The 23,826-nt window shown below is 37.3% G+C and overlaps 1 protein-coding gene across 4 annotated transcripts in view; it reads right to left on the reverse strand.

Moving 5' to 3' along the window:
* Positions 1-23,826, reverse strand: part of NEBL (nebulette) — a gene marked incomplete at its 5' end in the record, with an annotated part of 331,363 nt that overhangs the window by 74,250 nt on the left and 233,287 nt on the right. For 2 of the 4 annotated variants that reach the window (XM_082854896.1, XM_082854895.1), the window contains 3 exons: positions 10,038-10,148; positions 20,214-20,324; positions 22,251-22,355. The exons of the other annotated variants lie outside the window; for them this stretch is intronic. In XM_082854896.1, coding sequence (XP_082711022.1) covers positions 10,038-10,148; positions 20,214-20,324; positions 22,251-22,355 — 327 coding nt within the window. The remainder of the gene's footprint in view (positions 1-10,037; positions 10,149-20,213; positions 20,325-22,250; positions 22,356-23,826) is intronic. 4 annotated transcript variants of the gene reach the window in all.

A 23,826-nucleotide genomic window follows, 5' to 3' on the forward strand; every position in this document is an offset into this window, starting at 1 on the left:
AGATACAATCAAACCAAAGTGTGGAAAATAGAGATTTAAAGAGAAAAATATATATAAGTTTTGCCAAACATACTTTAGATGACAGTGGTCATTTACATTAACTTGACTGACAAGTGAGAGGAGAGACCAGAAGCCAACTCATATAATCCCTGATGGGCAAACATCTCACTGTCTATCTGCTTCTCTATTTCCTGAGATTGGTCATGAGCTGAAGAAATATTTATCTATTTGCCAGATGGAGTTCTATGTGGCAAATTCACCAGTGGATGGCTAGTCAACTTGTCCATTACATTAGATTCTATTAAATGTATAATGCAAAGCATGTAGTAACAGTCACTTTTAAAACCCATCTTCACTTTTTCAAGATGTAAAAGGTAGAACACAGAAATGTACAACTGAACATCTATACAAAATGCACAATTAATTGCATTTGTACAAAACAAGTATTTCTAACGTTGCCTGCAAGCTTTCTGCAATAGCATCATCTGGGGTACTTATTAAAATTTTTAGGTTCCTGAGATCCATCCTCAAACCTCTGTAACAGAATTTTGGTAAATGGGGCCCAAGAATCTGCATTTTAATGAATTCCCCAGTTGACCACTATGAATCAGTGCTCTGGATAATATCAATGTATCTTGTTATTTTCCTTTCAACCTTGCAGCGTTCAAAAAAATTGGTACATTTTTATTTCTTTCAAAAATAATATCAGGTGTAAGAAACGATAATGCATTAAAACTTTCACAGGATCCCTAATGCATTGTATGATTTTATTTCAATGAAGTATATGTATATATACTTCTATTTAAGAGCTTGCACTGGGACTTCCCTGGTGGTCCAGTGGCTAAGGCTCCGCGCTCCCAATGCAGAGGGCCCAGGTTCAAACCCTGGTTAGGGAACCTAGATCCCGCATGCCACAACTAAGACCTGACGCAGCCAAATAAATTAATTAATTTTTTTTTAAAAAAAGAGCTTGCATGGGCCTCACCACCCACTACTTTTTAAACTATGTTTATAATCATGAACCTGTCTGACAAGTGAACACAGCTTAAATATAATTAGCGTAATTTTGGCAAGAACATCTGTTTCCTTCACTACTTGCATTTTCACAGGCTTTACGTTAAGCAATTTTAAGTAGGTTTTGTGCACACCAGTAGCAAAAGAAACAAAAATAATCTGAAAACTGAGTTATTTTGTGGGGTGAGTTTAAAATCTTCAGGGATTTAAAATAAGCCAATTTTGGCTGGTTTCAAAAAGCAACACACTCATCTACCAATGATGGCCAATCAACCTCAGCCTGCACCAAGTTAAACACAAACTGTGTAAACAAAAACGGACTCTCGGGTGAAAACAAACCAAAATTATTACCCACCTACAAGTCTAACTGTTTCTAAGTTACTACATTCAGATGAAAGCCGTAGGGGGGGATGTCTTTTTGTTTAGAAAAGAATGAGGGTAAAAATGTAAACCCTTACTTTTTGAAAAGAGCTGCAACCTTTCAGAAATCTATGCTTTACATGGGTTACCTAATTATATGCTGTTCAGCCTAATGGCTGCGTGAAGAGAGGTGAACAGCACAAAGGCGGCGGGAGCGGGACAATGAATAGGGCCCCATCATCCATGTAAATTGCAAATTAGAGGCCAGCATATGTGACTCAAAACAAATATTAAGATTGACATGAGCTGCACATTCAAACAAGCGGACACCACAGAGCCACACAGGAGAAAAGCCCAGGAGCCTGTCTCTACCGATCTCCCAGAATATCAAGGCTTGAGGTCATCCCACAGGAACGGGGGCTTACGCTGAGGGACATGGAGAGCGGCAAGCTCCTGATTTTCGCTAGCTGCAAGGATGTCTGAACATCGGAAACAAGGTCACCCGAGCAGATTAGGCATCTTCCTCCACCTAACCTGTTACTTAGGGCCAAGGGCAGCTCATCTGACATTTCTCAAATGTCTGCAACATGTGTTTGCTCCCTTCCTCAGGCCGTCACAACTGAGGAAGAATAAAAATGTTACAGTGGAAGAGAGGTTTGTCAGAGGAAGGGCAAACACACATACACTTTTTTTTCTGAATAATCCTAACCCTAAATGCTCGCTGTGTTGAGACAACGACGACAGATGGGACCCCACTCTCCAGGCAGTCTTCTCAAGACGAGATGGTGTTCTATAAAAAACTGTTTTGAATAAGAAGAAAGACAGAGATTCCTGAAAATCTCTGAAAATTCCTGAAAATCAACCCAGGAAGGGTGCAGGCCTGAGGGTCAATGACTGATTTTGCCTCGTTTTATTTAATGTTCTCTTCCCTATCGTGTCCTCAGAGTAAGAGAATGAAAAAGAAGGCGGAGGCAGGAGAAGTGAAAGGGGGAGGGAAGAAGGAGGAGAAATAATAGTAATAACAGTAATAATAATTGTCATTTTAGGCCATTTATTATGTACCAGCTACCATATTAAGGACTTAACATTCACTGTCTCACTCACACATTTCTTAAATGTATGACTATAACGATTTATATCCATTAAACCAAGTTCCCTTTATGACTCTTCTATTTCAAACTTTTTCTTAATTTTAAACTAGTTATTCTCACTAATGAACATTAGAATAATCCTAGTAAGTTCCACATAGGAAAGAAATGGAATTTTAATGGGCATTGCACTAAACCTACCAAACAACGTAGGGAAAAATGATATCTCAACAAGATTTCAGTCTGTTCACAGGAGAAGGTATATTTCTTTAAATCTTTTATTTTAGCTTTCAGTGAAGTTTCATCCTTATCTACTATAGGTCCTATACAGGAAAATACAATCATTATCATTTTTATACATTTATTTTGCACTCAAGATAAACTGCTTTATCTTTTTAGTAGTATATAATATTTTCACAAAGACTAGTTATGGTTTCTTCCTCAGGAGCACCTAGAATTACCACTGTACATGCTTGATCTCTTCCTTCCGCCTTTTTTTTCCCCACTGAATTTACTTCCTTGCTCTTTCCACATATCTGGATCATTTTCCTAAATTATTCCTTTGTAGTGGACATGTGTTAATTTTCTAAAAATCTGCCTAGCAGCATTATTTCTTTGGAAACTGCCTCTCCCTCACTCCACGGGATCTAGCGGGGCCATCAAAAGCAGCCTTCCTGCCTAGTGACAGGAGTGGCCATGTGACAGGTTGTCCAATCAGATACCCCAACCCTTGGGAAACCATGATTAAATCGAGGGCAGACACATAACCAAGCAAGGCCAGGGTCACTGATGGATCTGAGGCTGGGGGAAAAAAGAACTGCTGTCCTTTCCTCTGGGATCAGTTGCTGTGAGGATGATTTAATTTTGGAAACACCAGCCTTGAGACCACCTAGACAGAGTCTGTCTGCAAGTGAAGTCATACAGAAGCAAGCGGAGCCAATAGATGGGAAGAGAAGGAGGGTCCTCGTGACACGGTGGAGCCTTTGGAGCCAGTTATGCCTGAAGGTAGCTTGAATTTCCCAGTTACCCAAACCAATAAATTCTCGTTTTTCACTTGAGCTAACATGAGATGGATTTCTGTTACTGAACCTAGAAACTCCAAATGCAGCCTCCATTTCATATGTTTTTCTGCAGTGTCAAATCTGTTCTTTTTTGCCTCCAATAAAGATTTTGATTTTGTCACCTGAAACTAACACAATATTGCAAATCAACTATAGTTAAACTTTTTTTTAAAGATTTTAATTCTATCGTGGGAGGGAGGGACACGCAAGAGGGAAGAGATGTGGGAACATATGTATATGTATAATTGATTCACTTTGTTATTAAGCAGAAACTAACACACCATTGTAAAGCAATTATACTCCAATAAAGATGTAAAAAAAAAAGATTTTAATTCTATCAAAATCTGTCATTGAATTTCTTCCTTATCTCACCATGTTCACTTTCACCCTCAGGTTGTATTTTCACCTCATTTCATTGTCTTTTAATCTCAGCTTATTCTCCCCTTATAATCTTTCTACTCCTGTTTCATAAGGCCACATCTTTTGCATGCATCCTACAGTCACGCCGAGTGTCCCATGTGCCAGGCACTGTTCTAAACACTTTAAACACATTAATTTCTTAAATCCTTACCCCTCCCTTGCTGTGCTCGATTGTCTGTACTCAACTGGGCTCCATCAACACTCCCTCCCAAGGCTAGAACTAGTTATCCAGAATCCCCTTCCTTGTATCGTTCTCGGTTGGACTTGGCCAATTAAGAGGAACTTTCAATTAGATATTGAAAATGGAAGTGAAATGGCTGCGTTTATTCTTCACGTACAGCCAGACACATTGAGCAAAGGATTCCCAGTGACTCTGCAGCAAAGCTCTTCATGTTTAGACAACAGTGATTTGAGATTCTTCAATAGGTGAGTTAATAAACTAGAGAAAAGCAAAACCTCCACCATGATGGTCCATACAGTGAAATTCAAGCACTTGGAGATGCAAAGATTGAGAGCTGAGGGATGGCAGGCAGGATGGAAGCCACAGACAGACACACCTGTGAGGCTAAGGGCAACGTGAGCAGACAGACTAAAAGAAATCAAATCCAACTGGCCCCGAACTCATTCATTCCCTTTGCTACTCTGGTGAAGGTTAAAATGATTCTTGGTGAGAAGAAACTAGACAGGATAGGTATGTAGGACAGAAGTAAGTAGTGTAAACTGTATTCAGTCATAATCTCAAAACATCAGTTCAGTCAGCCTCAAGAAATTCTTTTGTCATAAACTCTTACATTAGAGAAGCCCTCCAAGTGTCACCAGGTAGTCACATGGACTGGAAATTCTATCTTAATAAGACTTATTTCTGTTTGGGTTTGCTGCATGTAAAAAACAAGTAAATCATTAAATCATAAATATTATTTGTAAAGGAAAATATAAACCTTTGAAATAAAAGTAAATGCAGGATCTGATATTCATCAGAAAACAAAACTGTTTTTCAATTTTCTGAACAGTGGAGTAAAATATAGAGCTGTATCTAACAGTTTATCATTATTAGCAGTATTATCATTGTTTGTAAAAGCATTTTAGAGTTGACAAAAGTTTTCTTATACATGATTTAATTTTATCACCACCACAATCTTGTGAAGAAAGCAGGATAGGTATTACTAACTATTCTGCCTTAGAGATGAACAAAATACTAATATACCTATTTTAATACTAAATTCTAAAAGCGCTGTTATTTTAAGTCACATCACGGAATCACAGAGTCACAAATGTTTTTCCAGTATCATTTAACTGATTTATCCTTAAGATTTCTCTCTGTCTGATGGAATAGAAATTGTCTGCTTATTAGGTTTTTTTTTTATATTTACTGGAGTATAATTGCTTTACAATGTTGTGTTAGTTTCTGTTGCACAACAAAGTGAATCAGCTATAAGTATATATATATATCCCCATATCTCCTCCCTCTTGAGCCTCCCTCCCACCCTCCCTAACCCACCCATCTAGGTGGTCACAAAGCACTGAGCTGAGCTCCCTGTGCTATGCAGCAGCTTCCCACTAGCTATCTATTTTACGTTTGGTAGTGTATATATGTCAATGCTACTCTCTCACTTCGTCCCAGCTTACCCTTCACCCCGTGTCCTCAAGGCCATTCCCTACATCTGCGTCTTTATTCCTGCCCTGCTACTAGGCTCATCAGTACCATTTTTCTAGATTCCATATATGTGTGTTAGCATACGGTATTTGTTTTTCTCTTTCTGAGTTACTTCACTCTGTATAACAGACTCTAGGTCGATCCACCTCATTACAAATAACTCAGTTTCGTTCCTTTTTATGGCAGAGTAATATTCCATTGCATATATGTGCCACATCTTCTTTACCCACTTGTCTGTTGATGGACATTTAGGTTGCTTTCATGTCCTGGCTATTGTAAATAGTGCTGCAGTGAACTTTGTGGTACATGTATCTTTTTGAATTATGGTTTTCTCAGGGTATATGCCCAGTAGTGGGATTGCTGGGTCATATGGTAGTTCTATTTGTAGTTTTTTAAGGAACCTCCATACTGTCCTCCATAGTGGCTGTATCAATTTACATTCCCACCAACAGTGCAAGAGGGTTCCCTTTTCTCCACACCCTCTCCAGCATTTATTGTTTGTAGATTTTTTGATGATGGCCATTCTGACCGAGGTGAGGTGATACCTCTTTGTGGTTTTGATTTGCATTTCTCTAATGATTAGTGATGTTGAGCATTCTTTCATGTGTTTGTTGGCAATCTGCATGTCTTCTTTGGAGAAATGTCTATTTAGGTCTTCTGCCCATTTCTGGATTGGGCTGTTTGTTTTTTCTGATATTGAGCTGCATGAGCTGCTTGTATATTTTGGAGATTAATCCTTCGTCAGCTGCTTCGTTTGCAAATATTTTCTCCCATTTGAAGGTTGTCTTTTCGTCGTTTATGGTTTCCTTTGCTATGCAAAAGCTTTTAAGTTTCATTAGGTCCCATTTGTTTATTTTTTATTTTATTTCCATTACTCTAGGAGGTGGGTCAAAAAAGATCTTGCTGTGATTTATGTCAAAGAGTGTTCTGCCTATGTTTTCCTCTAAGAGAAAACTTTTTATTAATGTTAAGAAAGTACATATATCATTCTTGAAAAGAACATTATGTCTCTGGTTTCCCCTGCTGGATACTTCTTTCTAATACACATTGAACTGATTACCAATATGGCATTTTGGGAAAGTTTACCACTCTAATTTCATCACAAGTCTATACAGACCACATTATTTATAAAACTTAAAATGGCAGTTTAAAATTTGTTTGACTTATTTTAGGAGTACTGGACTTCATGTCTCTGATAAGATTCATGAAAACTATTAATGTTACTGGGGTTTTCATTTCAAGCCCATCTTTAGGGGAAAGTAACAGGATAGAATATCTCCAGTTCCTCTAATTACATTAGAAAAAATTTGGCAGGGGTACATCCCTGAAGATACAAAAAAAATTTAGATTGGCTCTTTTAAATCATTTTTTGACTGCAGTATCAACAAGATAGGTAGTTAACTGGGTTCAGGAACCTTCTGAATATGCCCTTCTAACCTAAATGCTTCTTAATATAAATTTCATATTGATTTGGCCTTTTTAGAAATCTCATCTAGTTTCATTGTTTTGAATTAACTATGATATCACCCTAAACTTTTTTTTTTAGTATCTTTATTGGAGTATAATTGCTTTACAATGTTGTGTTAGTTTCTGCTGTACAACAAAGTGAATCATCTATATGTATCACCCTAAACTCTTAAATCACCCTTTAAAACTGAAGGAGGACCAAACAGAACTAATATTTTATGGACTGGCTCTTCTACAGAGCCCTTTACATATCATATCTCATTTATCACTTGCAAGAGCCCTGTGAGATGGGTATCATTGCCCCAACTTTACAGATGAAAAAAAAAAACAAAAACAGATTTGGAGACATTTGTAACGTGTCCAAGGTCATCCAGGCAACATGTGGCAAAGGAAGCATTTTAACCCTGGCCCGACTCCCAACTCCTTTTCTATCATATGTGACAGTGGAGGATATTATGAGAAATAATTTTTTCCTGTTCCATGATCATTGAATTTGGGGTGAAAGAAGAGACTACTGCCCCCAGAATACTCTTCCCCTTGGAACTCTCAGTTATTCAGAGGTGGAAATTCAGTTGGCCAGTCAGAAAGAATCCTCTCCCCCACCCTGCTTATTCACATCTCCAAAGGCATAAGGGACAGTAAGGTTCTGAAAGAAAAATGATTCCATTTGGCCCACTGATGATTGACTCCATTTGGCCCATTGAAAAGTTTGACCAAAAAGGAGGTAGAAATTAAAAGCTATTAACTGTAATCATCCCAGTTTCTTGGTCCTCTAACAGATATCAGAAAGCTGACTCGATTTTGGTGGAAACATAAAAAGATAAGCAAAGATGCTGACATGCACTGTTTCTAGGTAAATCAGATGCACATGTGACAACGTATTTTATTTTAAATTAAATTAAGTCATTAATAGGCACAGTGCAAAGTGACATTCCGCATCATGAAAAGGTAACCCTATTAGTTAAATTCTCTGCAGATGAATTTCATTTTACTGAAGTCTTCTGGGAGACACGGTTTTGTCTTTCACAGAGATGCTGCAGCCTCACCTACGGAACCAAGAGACGTACTTGCTTTCCTGTGGTTTTCCAGACCCACGTTTAAATTTCATATCTTTGGGACAACAGATGTATTATTCTAAGTGACTTGACTCTAGGGGAATATCAACTACTTCACAGGTAGAATACAAATATCATTCTCCCCTTAAATCTGAGTAAATAGTCTTAAACACTTTCTAAATCCTATTATATGTACAAACTTTGCATGTAAAGGTTGAGCCAAGCAGACACAGGACTGTAAGTAAACACATCCTTCTCCCATAAGTACACAGTATTGAATGGAGGAGAAAAGGGCTTTATACTCTATTCCCTCAATCCCTCAATCAAAGACTTTTTAAAAGAAAAGGCAGAGTTAAAATAATAACCTCAGGTCTATGATAAGGAACTTCCGTATTTGAATTCCATTGAATTTTAGAGTTAGAAAGGGTCTCCCCAGGAGCTGTGTAATGCCAGCCATCTCCCCAGACCACCAGACCACCTTCGAAGCCACGCCATCTATGGGAGTTCAAAGTTTCTTCCACTTCAAACAGTGGAAGCTCAGGGTCCAGTTTTTCTTTCTTGCAGATGCACTGGATCCACTGATCTGAATTCTAATGATAACCTATTTTGCCCTACATTTTAAAATTTTCATTTAAAACCTTGACCAATAACCAGTGACCTTCAAGAGGGAGGCAGCAGGGTGTAACGGAAAGAGTGGACTAGGGAGTTTGATTCTTTAGTCTCATTTTCTTCATCTGCAAAATGGGAATCAGTACACGGATTTTGCAAGAACTGGAAATGATCAAAGTCTCGGCACCGTCTCTTAGGCGCGGCAGTGCTCGCTAAGTGGTAGTTATTATGATTATGATAGTCAAGTTCTCATAAAGCCTCCTGGTGAAATGGCCTTGCTGGTAATTACAGCCATGTAGCTTCTTCATCTCTTATCAATCTTAACCCATTTTAGAAAAGCACTTTTGGTATCGGCATGTGTTTATACATTTGGATTAAAATGTAGAAGCTCACTCAGCTTTTACTCAAACATTGACCTATTGCAATTTAATATCAGATAACTGTTGCCATCCTACAAAGAGACACTGCACAGCTGGGGCTCTGGAGGCCCTGAGGCAGCAAAGCACCTTTCAGTAAGAGAACTAAGTGGTGGGGCAGAGCCTGTGTGAGATGACAGAGATGTTTCAGGTACTTTTCAAAGAAAGGGAGCTTTTTAACCCAACGAAGGCAAACACTTTATCTTAACTGATTCTAACGCAAAAAGAACCTGACAAACAGTTCCTACCTTCCTTCTAGAAAGCAAAGAATTCATGATAAGGAGACAAATAAGCTTCCACTGAAATTTCAGGAAGAAATATTCTTCTAGGCCCCCAAGATAGTAGTGGTAATTGAGCAAACACATGAAGGTTTTGATGTACTTGTTACCTTATAGCCAAAGAATAAATGTGTTTTCTATGGGCTTGTTTCCTCTCTCTCTCGGCTTCTGCTTCTAAGCCGGCCGTTACACATCTATTGCTTTCCTACTCCTCTTGGGTCTTAAGTGTGACAATCTGCCCCTCACATGAATTCCAAAAGAAACCCCAGTGGGGTACAATCTCACTAGCATCCCAGTTCTTCTGCAATTCTGCACTGTAAACCATGGGAGTAACGCCATCAAGTCACAGAAGTTCTAGGAATTGCTGTTAAAAACCCAATTTCCCAGGTCTGCAAGTGCCTGACATTTTGAAGGCACTCTACAAGGTTCTAATAACAATTGACAGAATAATTCAGATGTGCTTCTGACTGAACACTGGGACATAAAAGTAAAAGAAACTTTGAAGTTCTTTTTGAACAGGAATGTTGTAACATTTAAACTTCAACAACATACCCATCAGCCCTGATGTCAGTTAACTACAATGTTCCAGAAAATCATGAGGAATGGCTTGCTTACGTGACTCTGGTGCTTATTCACCTCCATGGCATGTTTGATCTCAGGCGGTTCCTTCATGTGGGCATAATCTGAGAATCCTTTGGCAGCATCGTGCTTCTGCTTGTAAGCAACCTTAAGAAAAACACAAATAATTGTTACTTTCATTTACAGGTGTATGAAATTTCTTACCTTTTAAATTTCAGTGTTCCGTTAGGATTTCATATAGTTGAATACCACCATTAATGGTCAAATTTGCCTAAGCTTCTGTAACAAAATAATATACATAATACTTTAATCTTTGTGCTTCTGTTTAGACTCCTAATTCTAACTCTTTGTCATTTATTTCAAACGTCTTTGACCACACACTGAAATCCCCACTCGCATTCATGTAGCTTCAATCTCAGCTACGGTTTTGGGAAATCTTCCACATCCAAGAGGTTTTAGGGTCATAAATGTTCAAGGTTTGAAGCTCGGGAAAGCAAATGACAAAACTGGGGAAGTGACTGGATATTTAAAAGTGAATTGTTCATTTTTTAATTGATTGTTATGCTTTTATGGAGGCACAGCTATAATAGAATATAAACCTTATTAAAAGCCCTAAACTTTGGGAGAAAATATAACAAAATTTTCACATATGTCAAGCCTTGTTCTCTGCTAGGGAAATAAGCATCATAGCGATGCCACCCATCACCACCATATTAAATCTGTCCCACACAGGGCTGGAGAGAAGACATGAGAATAATCAGAAGTACTTCAGAAGTAGAACTAACCAACCTCAACAGAGTTAGAAACTGAAGAAGATCCATAAGACAGCAAATTATCCCCTTACCTCAGTCTAATGCCATATTATCCTATTTATTCCCTTCACAAGTTTAAATTACTCAGTTTAATTTTTGTAAAATTACTTATTTTCTGTCTTCTCGTACTAGAGTATAACTGTCTAGTTCAATACCTGCTCAGAACCCAGAATAGTGCCTGACATAAACTGCAATAAATATTTGCTCAGTGAGTGAAGAAATAGGACCCCAGAAAATATCTGAAGAGATTATAGTTGAAAACTTCCCTAACATGGGAAAGGAAATAGCCACCCAAGTCCAGGAAGCGCAGCAAGTCCCATACAGGATAAACCCAAGGAGAAACACGCCGAGACACATAGTAATCAAACTGGCAAAAGTTAAAGACAAAGAAAAATTACTGAAAGGGAAAAATGACAAATAACATACAAGGGAACTCCCATCAGGTTAACAGCTGATTTCTCAGCAGAAACTCTACAAGCCAGAAGGGAGTGGTGTGATATACTTAGAGTGATGAAGGGGAAGAAACTACAACCAAGATTACTCTATCCGGCAAGGATCTCATTCAGATTCGATGGAGAAATCAAAAGCTTTACAGACAAGCAAAAGCTAAGACAATTCAGCACCACCAAACCAGCTCTACAACAAAGGCTAAAGGAACTTCTCTAAGTGGGAAACACAAGGGAAGAAAAGGACCTACAAAAACAAACCCAAAACAATTAAGAAAATGGTCATAGGAACATATATATCCATAATTACCTTAAACGTGAATGGACTAAATGCTCCAACCAAAAGACACAAGCTTGCTGAATGGATACAAAAACAAGACCCATATATATGCTGTCTACAAGAGACCCACTTCAGACCTAGGGACACATACGACTGAAAGTGAGGCAATGGAAAAAGATATTCCATGCAAATGGAAATCAAAAGAAAGCTGGAGTAGCTATACTCATATCAGATAAAATGGACGTTAAAATAAAGACTGTTACAAGAGACAAGGAAGGACACTACATAATGATCAAGGGATCAAACCAAGAATAAGATATAACAATTATAAATATATATGCACCAAACATAGGATCACCTCAATACATAAGGCAACTGCTAACAGCTATAAAAGAGGAAATCGACAGTAACACAATAATAGTGGGGGACTTTAACACCTCACTTACACCAATGGGCAGATCATCCAAAATGAAAATAAATAAGGAAACAGAAGCTTTAAATGATACAATAGACCAGATAGATTTAATTGATATTTATAGGACATTCCATCCAAAAACTGCAGATTACACTTTCTTCTCAAGTGCGCATGGAACATTCTCCAGGATAGATCACATCTTGGGTCACAAATCCAGCCTCAGTAAATTTAAGAAAATTGAAATCATATCAAGCATCTTTTCTGACCACCATGCTATGAGATTAGAAATGAATTACAGGGAAAAAAACGTAAAAAACACAAACACATGGAGGCTAAACAATACATTACTAAATAACCAAGAGATCACTGAAGAAATCAAAGAGGAAATCAAAAAATACCTAGAGACAAATGACAATGAAAACACGACGATCCAAAACCTATGGGATGCAGTAAAAGCAGTTCTAAGAGGGAAGTTTATAGCTATACAAGCCTACCTCAAGAAACAAGAAAAATCTCAAATAAACAATCTAACCTTACACCTAAAGGAACGAGAGAAAGAAGAACGAACAAAACCCAAAGTTAGCAGAAGGAAAGAAATCATAAAGATTAGAGCAGAAATAAATGAAATAGAAATAAAGAAAACAATAGCAAAGATCAATAAAACTAAAAGCTGGTTCTTTGAGAAGATAAACAAAATTGAAAAACCATTAGCCAGACTCATCAAGAAAAAGAGAGAGAGGACTCAAATCAATAAAATTAGAAATGAAAAAGGAGAAGTTACAACAGACACCGCAGAAATACAAAGCATCCTAAGAGACTACTACAAGCAAGTCTATGGCAATAAAATGGACAACCTGGAAGAAATGGACAAATTCTTAGAAAGGTACAACCTTCCAAGACTGAACCAGGAAGAAACAGAAAATATGAACAGACCAATCGTAAGTAATGAAATTGAAACTGTGATGAAAAATCTTCCAACAAACAAAAGTCCAGGACCAGATGGCTTTACAGGTGAATTCTATCAAACATTTAGAGAAGAGCTAACACCCATCCTTCTCAAACTCTTCCAAAAACTTGCAGAGGAAGGAATACTCCCAAACTCATTCTATGAGGCCACCATCACCCTGATACCAAAACCAGACAAAGATACTACAAAAAAAGAAAATTATAGACTAATATCACTGATGAATATAGATGCAAAAATCCTCAACAAAATAGTAGCAAACAGAATACAACAGCACATTAAAAGGATCATACACATGATCACGTGGGACTTACCCCAGGGATGCAAGGATTCTTCAATATACGCAAATCAATCAATGTCATACACCATATTGACAAATTGAAGAATAAAAACCATATGATCATCTCAGTAGATGCAGAAAAAGCTTTTGACAAAATTCAACACCCATTTATGATAAAAACTCTCCAGAAAGTGGGCATAGAGGGAACCTACCTCAACATAATAAAGGCCATATACGACAAACCCACAGTAAACATCATTCTCAATGGTGAAAAACTGAAAGCATTTCCTCTAAGATCAGGAACAAGACAAGGATGCCCACTCTCACCACTCTTATTCAACATAGTTTTGGAAGTCCTAGCCAGGGCAATCAGAGAAGAAAAAGAAATGAAAAGAATCCAAACTGGAAAAGAAGAAGTAAAACTGTCACTGTTTGCAGATGACATGATACTATACATAGAGAATCCTAAAAATGCCACCAGAAAACTACTAGAGCTAATCAATGAATTTGGTAAAGTTGCAGGATACAAAATTAATTCACAGAAATCTCTTTCATTCCTATACACTAATGATGAAAAATCTGAAAGAGAAATTAAAGAAACACTCCCATTTACCATTGCAACAAAAAGAATAAAACACCTAGGAATAAACCTACCTAGGGAGAAAAAAGACCTGTATGCAGAAAACTATAAGACACTGATGAAAGAAATTAAAGATGATACCAACAGATGGAGAGATATACCATGTTCTTGGATTGGAAGAATCAATACTGTGAAAATGACTATACTACCCAAAGCAATCTACAGATTCAATGCAATCCCTATCAAATTACCAATGGCATTTTTTACAGAACTAGAACAAATCATCTTAAAATTTGTATGGAGACACAAAAGACCCAGAATAGCCAAAGCAGTCTTGAGGGAAAAAAAAATGGAGCTGGAGGAATCAGACTCCCTGACTTCAGACTACACTACAAAGCTACAGTAATCAAGACAATATGGTACTGGCACAAAAACAGAAACAAAGATCAATGGAACAAGATAGAAAGCCCAGAGATAAACCCACGCACCTATGGTCAACTAATCTATGACAAAGGAGGCAAGGATATACAATGGAGAACAGACAGTCTCTTCAATAAGTGGTGCTGGGAAAAGTGGACAGCTACACGTAAAAGAATGAAATTAGAACACTCCCTAACACCAAACACAAAAATAAATTCGAAATGGATTAGAGACCTAAATGTAAGACTGGACACTATAAAACTCTTGGAGGAAAATATAGGAAGAACACTCTTTGACATAAATCACAGCAAGATCTTTTTTGATCCACCTCCTAGAGTCATGGAAATAAAAACAAAAATAAACAAATGGGACCTAATGAAACTTAAAAGCTTTTGCACAGCAAAGGAAACCACAGACAAGATGAAAAGACAACCCTCAGAATGGGAGAAAACATTTGCAAACAAATCAACGGACAAAGGATTAATCTCCAAAATATATAAACAGCTCATGCAGCTCAATATTAAAGAAACAAACAACCCAATCCAAAAATGGGCAGAAGACCTAAATAGACAGTTTTCCAAAGAAGACATACAGATGGCCAAGAAGCACGTGAAAAGCTGCTCAACATCACTAATTATTAGAGAAATGCAAATCAAAACCTCAATGAGGTACCACCTCACACCAGTTAGAATGGGCGTCATCAGAAAATCTACAAACATCAAATGTTGGAGAGGGTGTGGAGAAAAGGGAACCCTCTTGCACTGTTGGTGGGAATGTAAATTGATACAGCCACTATGGAGAACAGTATGGAGGTTCCTTAAAAAACTAAAAATAGAATTACCAGCAGTCCCACTACCGAGCATATACCCAGAGAAAACCATAATTCAAAAAGACACATGCACCCCAATGTTCATTGCAGCACTATTTACAATAGTCAGGTCATGGAAGCAACTAAATGCCCATCGACAGATGAATGCATGAAGAAGATGTGGTACATATATACAATGAAATATTACTCAGCCATAAAAAGGAACGACATTGGGTCATTTGTTGAGACGTGGATGGATCTAGAGACTGTCATACAGAGTGAAGTAAGTCAGAAAGAGAAAAACAAATATCGTATATTAACGCATGTATGTGGAACCTAGAAAAATAGTACAGATAAACCTCTTTGCAGGGTAGAAGTTGAGACACAGATGTAGAGAACAAACGTATGGACACCAAGGGGGGAAAGCCGCGGGGTGGGGGGATGGTGGTGTGATGAATTGGGCGATTGGGATTGACATGTATACACTGATGTGTATAAAATCGATGACTAATAAGAACATACTGTATAAAAAAGTAAATTAAAAAAGCAAGAATAACTAAACGGATGAGAATAAAACAAGAATAAATTAATGAATTATTTTAAAATTAATTTAAAATATATATATTAAAAGTTTAATAATAAGATACTAAATGGAATTGGAATTACTTGGCACAGAATAAAGGTAACTTAAAAAAGAAAAACTACAACAGTGGTCACCAAGAACAAAACAAGATCTAATTTTTATTCAAAGAATACAGTTACACTTAAGGGAAAACTTTTTACCAACATGAGCTCCTTGAGAGCTGTGTCCGTATCTTACATATCTTTTAATATCCTGTGCCAGTCATACTGAATGACACAGAACAGAAATGCAATAAATGTTTAGTGAATGAATGAATAAATGAGTTTATTAATCATTCTCATGAGCTTAAACTCCTCGTAGGCTTTAATAAGTAGAATTAACCACCCACTTAACTTAGATAATATACTTGTCTAAAGGATTAAAGTGATAATTACAAAAATAATTTTTTTAAGTAAAAGCATCCAATCCTACCAAAAAAAAGGGAACGTCATCTAGCACAAATACCAATGTTCAAATCCCTTCTCTGGCTTCCCCCACCAAGCTTTTCTTGAAAACTTCCAGTGAAAGAGAACTCAACCTGGGTATCACAGTCTCTAAATTTTGAAGATGCTGATACAAAGTTCCTCCTTTAATGAAACTCAAGTCTATCTCCCAGGAGCTGCATCCATTTGGCCATAAGGGAAGAATCTGGTTCACAGGACAGAACTCCAAACGTGGGAACACAGCTGTCAGTGGCTTCCATTCCCCGGACCTGTCTGTGTAGATTAAGGTACCGAACCCCTGTACACTCTAAACGCTCTCTGAAGTACAATTCCAACTTTTCCACCTCTTTCTTAAGGTGTCCACAATATCCCAGATATGGCCTGACCTATCCTAATTAGAACTGTTCAGTTTAATCTAGGTTATCATCTCAAATGTGCTATATGCTATTAACACATCCATGGATCACACCATTTTCCTTTTGATTACGGTGTTGAGATTTCTGTCAGCTAATGCCCCTAAGTCTTGTTCACTCCTGCTCAGCCCTGTTCCCACATCTGGTTGAGTATTAGGCCTCGCATACAGCACCTCACATTATTCCAGGGATAATTCATCTTGCTAGAGTCTGTCTGTTGATTTAATCCATCAGGATATCTAATTCTGATGAACTTATCGTTTACATTTTCACCAATTAATTATGTTAAACAGGATACCCATTAAGAACCTCCATTCAGACTGAGAAAGTCCATTATCTCAGTTTCATTACATTATATATTATAACTCGTGGGAAGAAAGGAGGAGTTTAGTGAGTGGCCAAGTGTCTTAAGCCAAGAAACAACTTCTATGAGATCTGTTATAAGGAAAAAAAAAAACTAGCATATGCCTGTCTCCTTTCTGCTGGATGCCTGGTTGATTTGGCGTTTTTGACTGATACTTGTGAACTTATAACCAATGCAGCTGATCATTTTGTGGGTTATCATAGAAGTGGTGAGTCATCAAGCACAATTTTAAAAAGCACTCTTTCTTAAAAAGGCTATGTAATTTTCTACTTGCAGCATTAAAATAGTCATTTCATTTATAGCTGCTGCTAAGCACCACTTTAGAATTAAGATTACATCAAATTGGAGGCAGCTGAACTTTATCATATTAATTTTCGTCCTTAAAATAGCTAATGGAAAATTATGTCACACTAATAAATTTTCTGATAAATTTGATTTCTTAGGATTTGTCGTTAATGTGTGGCATTTCCCTAGATTAATACTGTTTTCTTCCAACCTTGTGAATTAAGGTTGCTATGACACTAGATGCCTAACTAGTGGAAGATACTTGCAGTAGTCTTATATAAATGATACGTAAATATGTTTACGCAAATAATACACACATTTATGTTATATATTCCATCTTATATGTTTATATCTCATATATACATATATTTCTGATTTACAGTATATTTCATAACTACTGTATAGGTAAATGTACTTTTAATCCCATAACACAGGCAGCCCTGAAGCTCCTGAAACAGGGCCTTGTGGCCACTGGAGATAAAAACATCAGCTCTCATAAATCTCCTCAGGTCGGACGCCTGAGTAGCCTATATCACTTCCGTGATAAGGGATTATTTAGTCTCTGCTTGAGACAGCTCTGGTGAGAAGGGTCACAGCACTTCATGGCACAGCCCATCCATTTCCAGAAGATTTCTTTGTGATCTTTGCCTGTAAAAGTTTTAATGAGAGTTATCTAACAAAATGGCTTCCTAAAAATCTCCACATCTGTCTCTCTCTCTTTTTTGTAAGGCGTTTCTTCCTATCAGCCATTTTCTACAAGGAGTATTAACCTAGCTAACTTCACCTCATCACTCTAGTTTGGATGTAAGCATCTGAGAATGTTTGCAAATTGATTTTAAGATAATATTTTGTTCCAATGTCAAAAGTTGAGGATACTTTTCAATAGAAGTTGGAACACAGTTAAATTTTAGTATTTGCCTAATACTAATACTCTAATTCAGGTTGGCACAAATCTGATACTATTTGGACACAGTAAAAGGTTAGTTCTATAATTATCACAGACACTATCAAATAGTTCTACTTTCTTGCCTGTCTTATTAGGCAATTGAGAATTGAAATTTTAACAATAATAAAATAGATTTATGTAAATCTAAAGAAATGTTATTACAACTACATAAATCTTTGAAATAGATACCTTCTTTGGAATCCAGGTTTTTCCTTTCTAACAAGTTCAGTGACTATAACACTGGGCAGTGATGTTCCTTGAGAGCACACATAAGGGTGCATATTCTAATGTAAGTGATAACCTATTCTGGAAAAAAAGAGATAGATTCCAAAATGTACAGTATGGATTATTTTGTATGTTAAGTTCTATGTGCACATATTTGTGTACTATAGATGTGTTTATGCCATAAAAATTTGAGAAAAGCCATGCCCTTCCAAAGCAATTAGGATGTAAATACCTGAAAATCTTACCTTCCCAAGTATAAAAACAAGAAAAGATTGTTTCTTTTCTTTATCGCATAATTGTTGCTTATTATTATTATTATTGCATAAATGTTGTCAAATATCAAGTGTTGTTAATTTCTTGCTTTATAAAGTAGTCCGTGTGATCAGCAAGTGGCTGGGTTACCAGGTGTTGGCAGGAAAAAAAGGGGGCATATTAGTCATGGTCAGCCATGCAGAACCCTGGCATATATTTTTAGCTTCATGTGCAGAGCTGAGATTAGCTTACTGCCAAGCTGGGTACATAGTGGACATTTAAGTTTGTGATAATGAAGTACTTAAAGATATTCTGCAAAGGATAACAATACTTGGTATTGTTCAAGAGTAATCTATTTTCAGACTATTTTAAAATTATCTAGGTATCCTCTACTTAAAAGTAAAAAGATTCTGAAAAAAGAAGTAACTTGTCTAATAAGAAAAAGAGGGATAGAAATAGTAAAAAGCGGTGGTAAGGGGTATAGTTAAGAACCCAGACTCTGGAGCCAATCTATCCATGTTCATGTGCTGGCTCTGCCACGTATTAGCTGTGCAACCTTGGGCAAGTTACCTAACCTCTCTGTGCTTCAGTTTCTACATCTTCAAAATGAGGATATCTCATGCAGTTGTGAGGATTAAATGATATAAATATATGCGAAATGCACAGAACACTACCTGACACATAGTAAGCATTTCTTTGTATTTATTATTACTAACCAAAAGTGTAGCATGAAAAACATAAACTATGTAAAAGGAAACATCCCCTTAGAAAGGAAATCAATGAATTGAACAAAAATCCATTTTACAAGTGTTTACTGAATCCTCCCTGTGTTCCAGGGACTGTTCTAAGCACAGAGGTGGAGCAGGGAACAAGACAGATAAGGTCCCTGCTCTCTTAGGGATTAATAAAGTAACCAAAAAAAAAAAAAAAAAATCAGCTCGTGCTATGAAGAAAACAAAGCAATAATAGGAGTGAGAAAGAGGCGAAATATTCTGCTTTGAAATTCTGTTTTAAGAAACACAATAGATTAAATGCATTAAGGCTTCCTTCTGTGTTGATGTACTATAAAAAGAAAATTATGTGGATTCAAAATGAGTTTACATGATGACAGTTCTTAAGTTCATCTGCAACTTGCAATCACTAAAATGGCCATTTCCGCCTGGTGGAGGCTCTTTGTTGGTAGCCTGAGATATGCTACCAAGTGAAAAACATCATCCACGGAAAAGAAATTCAGGAACCACTTGTCTAATTGATGGAGCACAGATCTGTGGATCCTGAATTTAACCATTAATTTTTATGCAACTTTTAATAAGCTACTGGAATGTTCTCCCCTTAAAGATCATAGTTAAATTAAAGACTAGTTTAATATTTGCTATAAGATTGTAATCTAAGTAAACTGTCTAAATAAGATTCGAATTTGCTCTATTAGTAGTGGTGAATGGAACTAGGAAAAACAGCGTCATGTAACTGACATACTGGCAGGTCCTTGTCATTCTGATTCCACCGGCGACAGCTGACAGCACATGGATCAGTCGCTTCCAACTTTTCTCTCCGTATTTAATATCTAAGACAAACAACTCTTTTTAAAATGCTAAACAATTTGTACTAGGTATATGTTTGGTCTACACAATTATATAGTAATTCAGGAGAACCACACCTCACTCTGTAGCTGTGTAACTTCTCTTGCAAAGACACTGTCAATTGTGGCTGGCATCTGCTTATAAAGAGAATTGGAAAGGTCCGCCTTAATGGTGCCTTTGTATTTTGCCTGGGCGGGGAGAAAGAAAAGGGAAAAAATATTTCTTAGCTTTTTTTATTGTGAATATTGAAAAAGAATAAAAAAGTACTTTCTTCAGAAACAGAATCAGTTAAAAAATATAAAGTCCATTTTAATCGTAGATACTGAACCTGATGAACATATTTGAAGAAAGAAAAAGAAATCCAGTTTATCATGGTAAAACCTTTAAATGAAACATGCAAGAAAATAACGACTGGGAGAGGGGGGGTTGAGCGATGGGGGAAATGGGTGAAAGGAGTTAAGAGGTACAAAGTTCCAGTCATAAAATAAATACATGGGGACATAAGGTCCAGCATGGTGACTATAGTTAATAACAATGTACTGCACATTTGAAAGTTGCTAGGAGAGTAGATCTTAAAAGTTCTCATCACAAGGGAAAAAAAAGAAATAAGATGTGTGACTCTGTGTGGTGACAGGTGGTAACCAGACAATCGTGGTTATCCTTTCACAAGGCATACAAGTATCGAAGCATGTACACTGTGCACCTGAAACTAATAAAATGTTAAATGTCAATTATACCTCAAATTAAAAACCTTAAATAAATTTGGTAAAAAGTAATAATGACTATTTTTCTCTTTAAACCCATGCACATTTCTCAAAGTAAATCTATTTGTGTGTATTGACAATTTCATGTTTGATCAGCAAAGAAACATGAGAACAATGAGACATTTAAATTGTTCCAGAAAACACAAGTCATTAGAATTTACAGTCTAGAACCTGAATGCAAAGGACAACATTCCTTTATTCAAGTCCTCTTAACTCCTTCCACCACAATGGCGGGGTGCAGGGGGTGCTTTTTTGCTGTTTGTGCACCTTCCCACGTGCAATCTGCACTGTCTCTAAGTGATCTCAATCGTTACTCGTAAAGAGAGACACTCATTCACTATTTACTCTTGGGAACATTAAGTTCAAAGGAACATAACAGATTGCCCTTTTCCTTTTCTCTGTGCAGGAGAACTAATAGCTGACACAAATAAACAAAACCGTGGTTTTCCCCACTCTGTCCACAGGTCCCTGCTGTTACTCCCACTTGGAGCTAGATTTGAGTGCTGATTTATTGAGCATATAGCCTGCGTTAAGCCTTGCGTTCCCATAACTCTTTGGATTTGGGTACTTAAAATTTACCAATTTTCTTCAAAATGTTTTCACGTTGACAGAAATAATCCCGAGAATATCATATTGATCTTTTTCCAACATAACTTACGAAACACTAGAGGTCAGTCATTTACAACACTATCTAATCATCTTCCTTTCAAGTTTATCTCTTTGAAATGATATATTCACAGAAACCAGCAGTGCCTCATCACAGAAATTACCGTTAACATTGTGCTTTATAAGACAACATAAGTTGCAGTTCTAAATGCTCTCAGAAAAAGACTCTATGATATTTCAGCTGGAAAATGAATGTAGTGTATTTCTCACTCTATGGTTTCATAACAGGTATCTCTGTTGAACTGATCCTACTCAAAAATAGTTCAAACTGATTTAAAGATACTTACCAAAGATACCACATTTTATGGAATCTGTTGGTTTCACTTATTTTCAAAATTATATTGAATCATTTATATCTAATAAAGTCTGTTAAGAAATAAAATAATGGAACTTGCCAATATTTTCTATTGAATAAAAATATCCCTTTTTAAGCGTAATTTTAGATACATAAGAAAGGGTTAGAGTCAAAATAGGCATATAATAAAATACATCAACCATAAATAATAAAACTTATCAGTTTACATGAGTTAATTGACATAGTGCACAGAATTATGTAATATACAGATATTACCAACATTCAGTGGTGTTATCGAAAATATTATTGTCTAACTTTCATGCACAGACTTTTACTTACATAAATAGAAAAAGAAAATGAAAGCCATTTTGCACGTTTTGATACCTTACCTCAGAAATAAAAGCGCCAATACGTTTTACATGTTTTAGCATAGGCGTGTCAGTCACAAATGTACACTTGTCTTTAGACTTTTTATACTCTTCTTTATAATGGATCTAAAAGAATATTTTATATAAGGAGAGAAAGAAAAACAATTTTAATGCTCCTTTTTTGAACAGAAGAATTAACTTGAGAAAATCTGTTTTCTGAAGTAAATACTCCAACGTGGAAGGATGCTCAAAGCAGGCCAAATCAAATAAACTGATATCCAGCCCAGAACAGCAAAGGTGATGAGGCGAAGGCGGGAAAAGGCTGCTCTTTACATAAGCCAGGGTCTAGTTATCACCAAGGATCATGTGCAATGGCTAATGAGAACCTACCGTATAGCACAGGGAACTCTACTCAATGCTGTGGTGACCTAAATGGGAAGGAAATTCAAGAAAGAGGGGATATATGTATACGTACAACTGAGTCACTTTGCTGTACAGCAGAAACTAACAAAACACTGTAAAGCAGCTATACTCCAATAAAAATTAATAAAAAAATAAAGTAAAAAAAAAAACAACCAGGGGCTTCCCCGGTGGCGCAGTGGTTGGGAGTCCGCCTGCCGACGCAGGGCACACGGGTTCGTGCCCCGGTCCGGGAAGATCCCACATGCCACGGAGCGGCTGGGCCCGTGAGCCATGGCCGCTGAGCCTGCGCGTCCGGAGCCTGTGCTCTGCAACGGGAGAGGCCACAGCAGTGAGAGGCCCGCGTACCGCAAAAAAACAAACAAAAAAAACCAACCAACCAACCAAACAAACAAACCAAAACAAGGATCATGTGTATTGGACCCACAGTAACTGTGGGTCCTGTTTGCCCAGCTTGTTCAGCATGATTATTAAACGTTCTCCATTTCACTCATACACTGTCCTAGTTTATTGTTACTTTTAAGCCACAGACCCTAACAGGTAAGCCTACGGTCAAACAGAAACATAGCTGCCTACCTCTAGGTTTAAAACAAGGCGTCACCAGGACAGATGTAACCAATTGAGAAGAGGCAGAAATTAAACAAATGGAGCATACTTCTAGCATCATTAGCTAGACATGCTGGCTTAGAGGAAGAGGCCTAAATTGTGGCCACAATGGGCTTCCTGTTACTAATTACTTATGCTCAAATCAAACTTACCCAATTTATGAGCACCCACAGGCCTCCCCAACCTCCTCCCCACCCCCAAGCATAGAACCCACCCAGAAAGCCTGCCACCTGGTGGAGATCACTGCAGAGTGCCCCCTGTGGCAGGCAGAGGAGCTGGGCAACGCTCATTTCTTCTCTCCAACTCGCTAGTGAAAGGAGTCACTCCTTTCCCCCCGGGGAGAGGCCAGAATTAATCTGGGGGAAGATCCCACACGGACACATGAACCAAAAAGAGGGACCCAAGATAATCCCACTGTCACACTAAGAGCCATCCAATCTAAAAACCGAGCAGGCAAATCTTACGACTAGTTGAGAGGATGAAGGTAAGTTGCTAAAAGTTGTATCACCCTGTAATAAAGTCATGTTTATCTACCCAAGACTATAAATACTTAGGCCAAAAAAATGTCTTA

The sequence above is a fragment of the Leucopleurus acutus genome, assembly GCF_964270905.1.
Source record: "Leucopleurus acutus genome assembly, chromosome: 1".
NCBI lineage: Eukaryota > Metazoa > Chordata > Mammalia > Artiodactyla > Delphinidae > Leucopleurus > Leucopleurus acutus.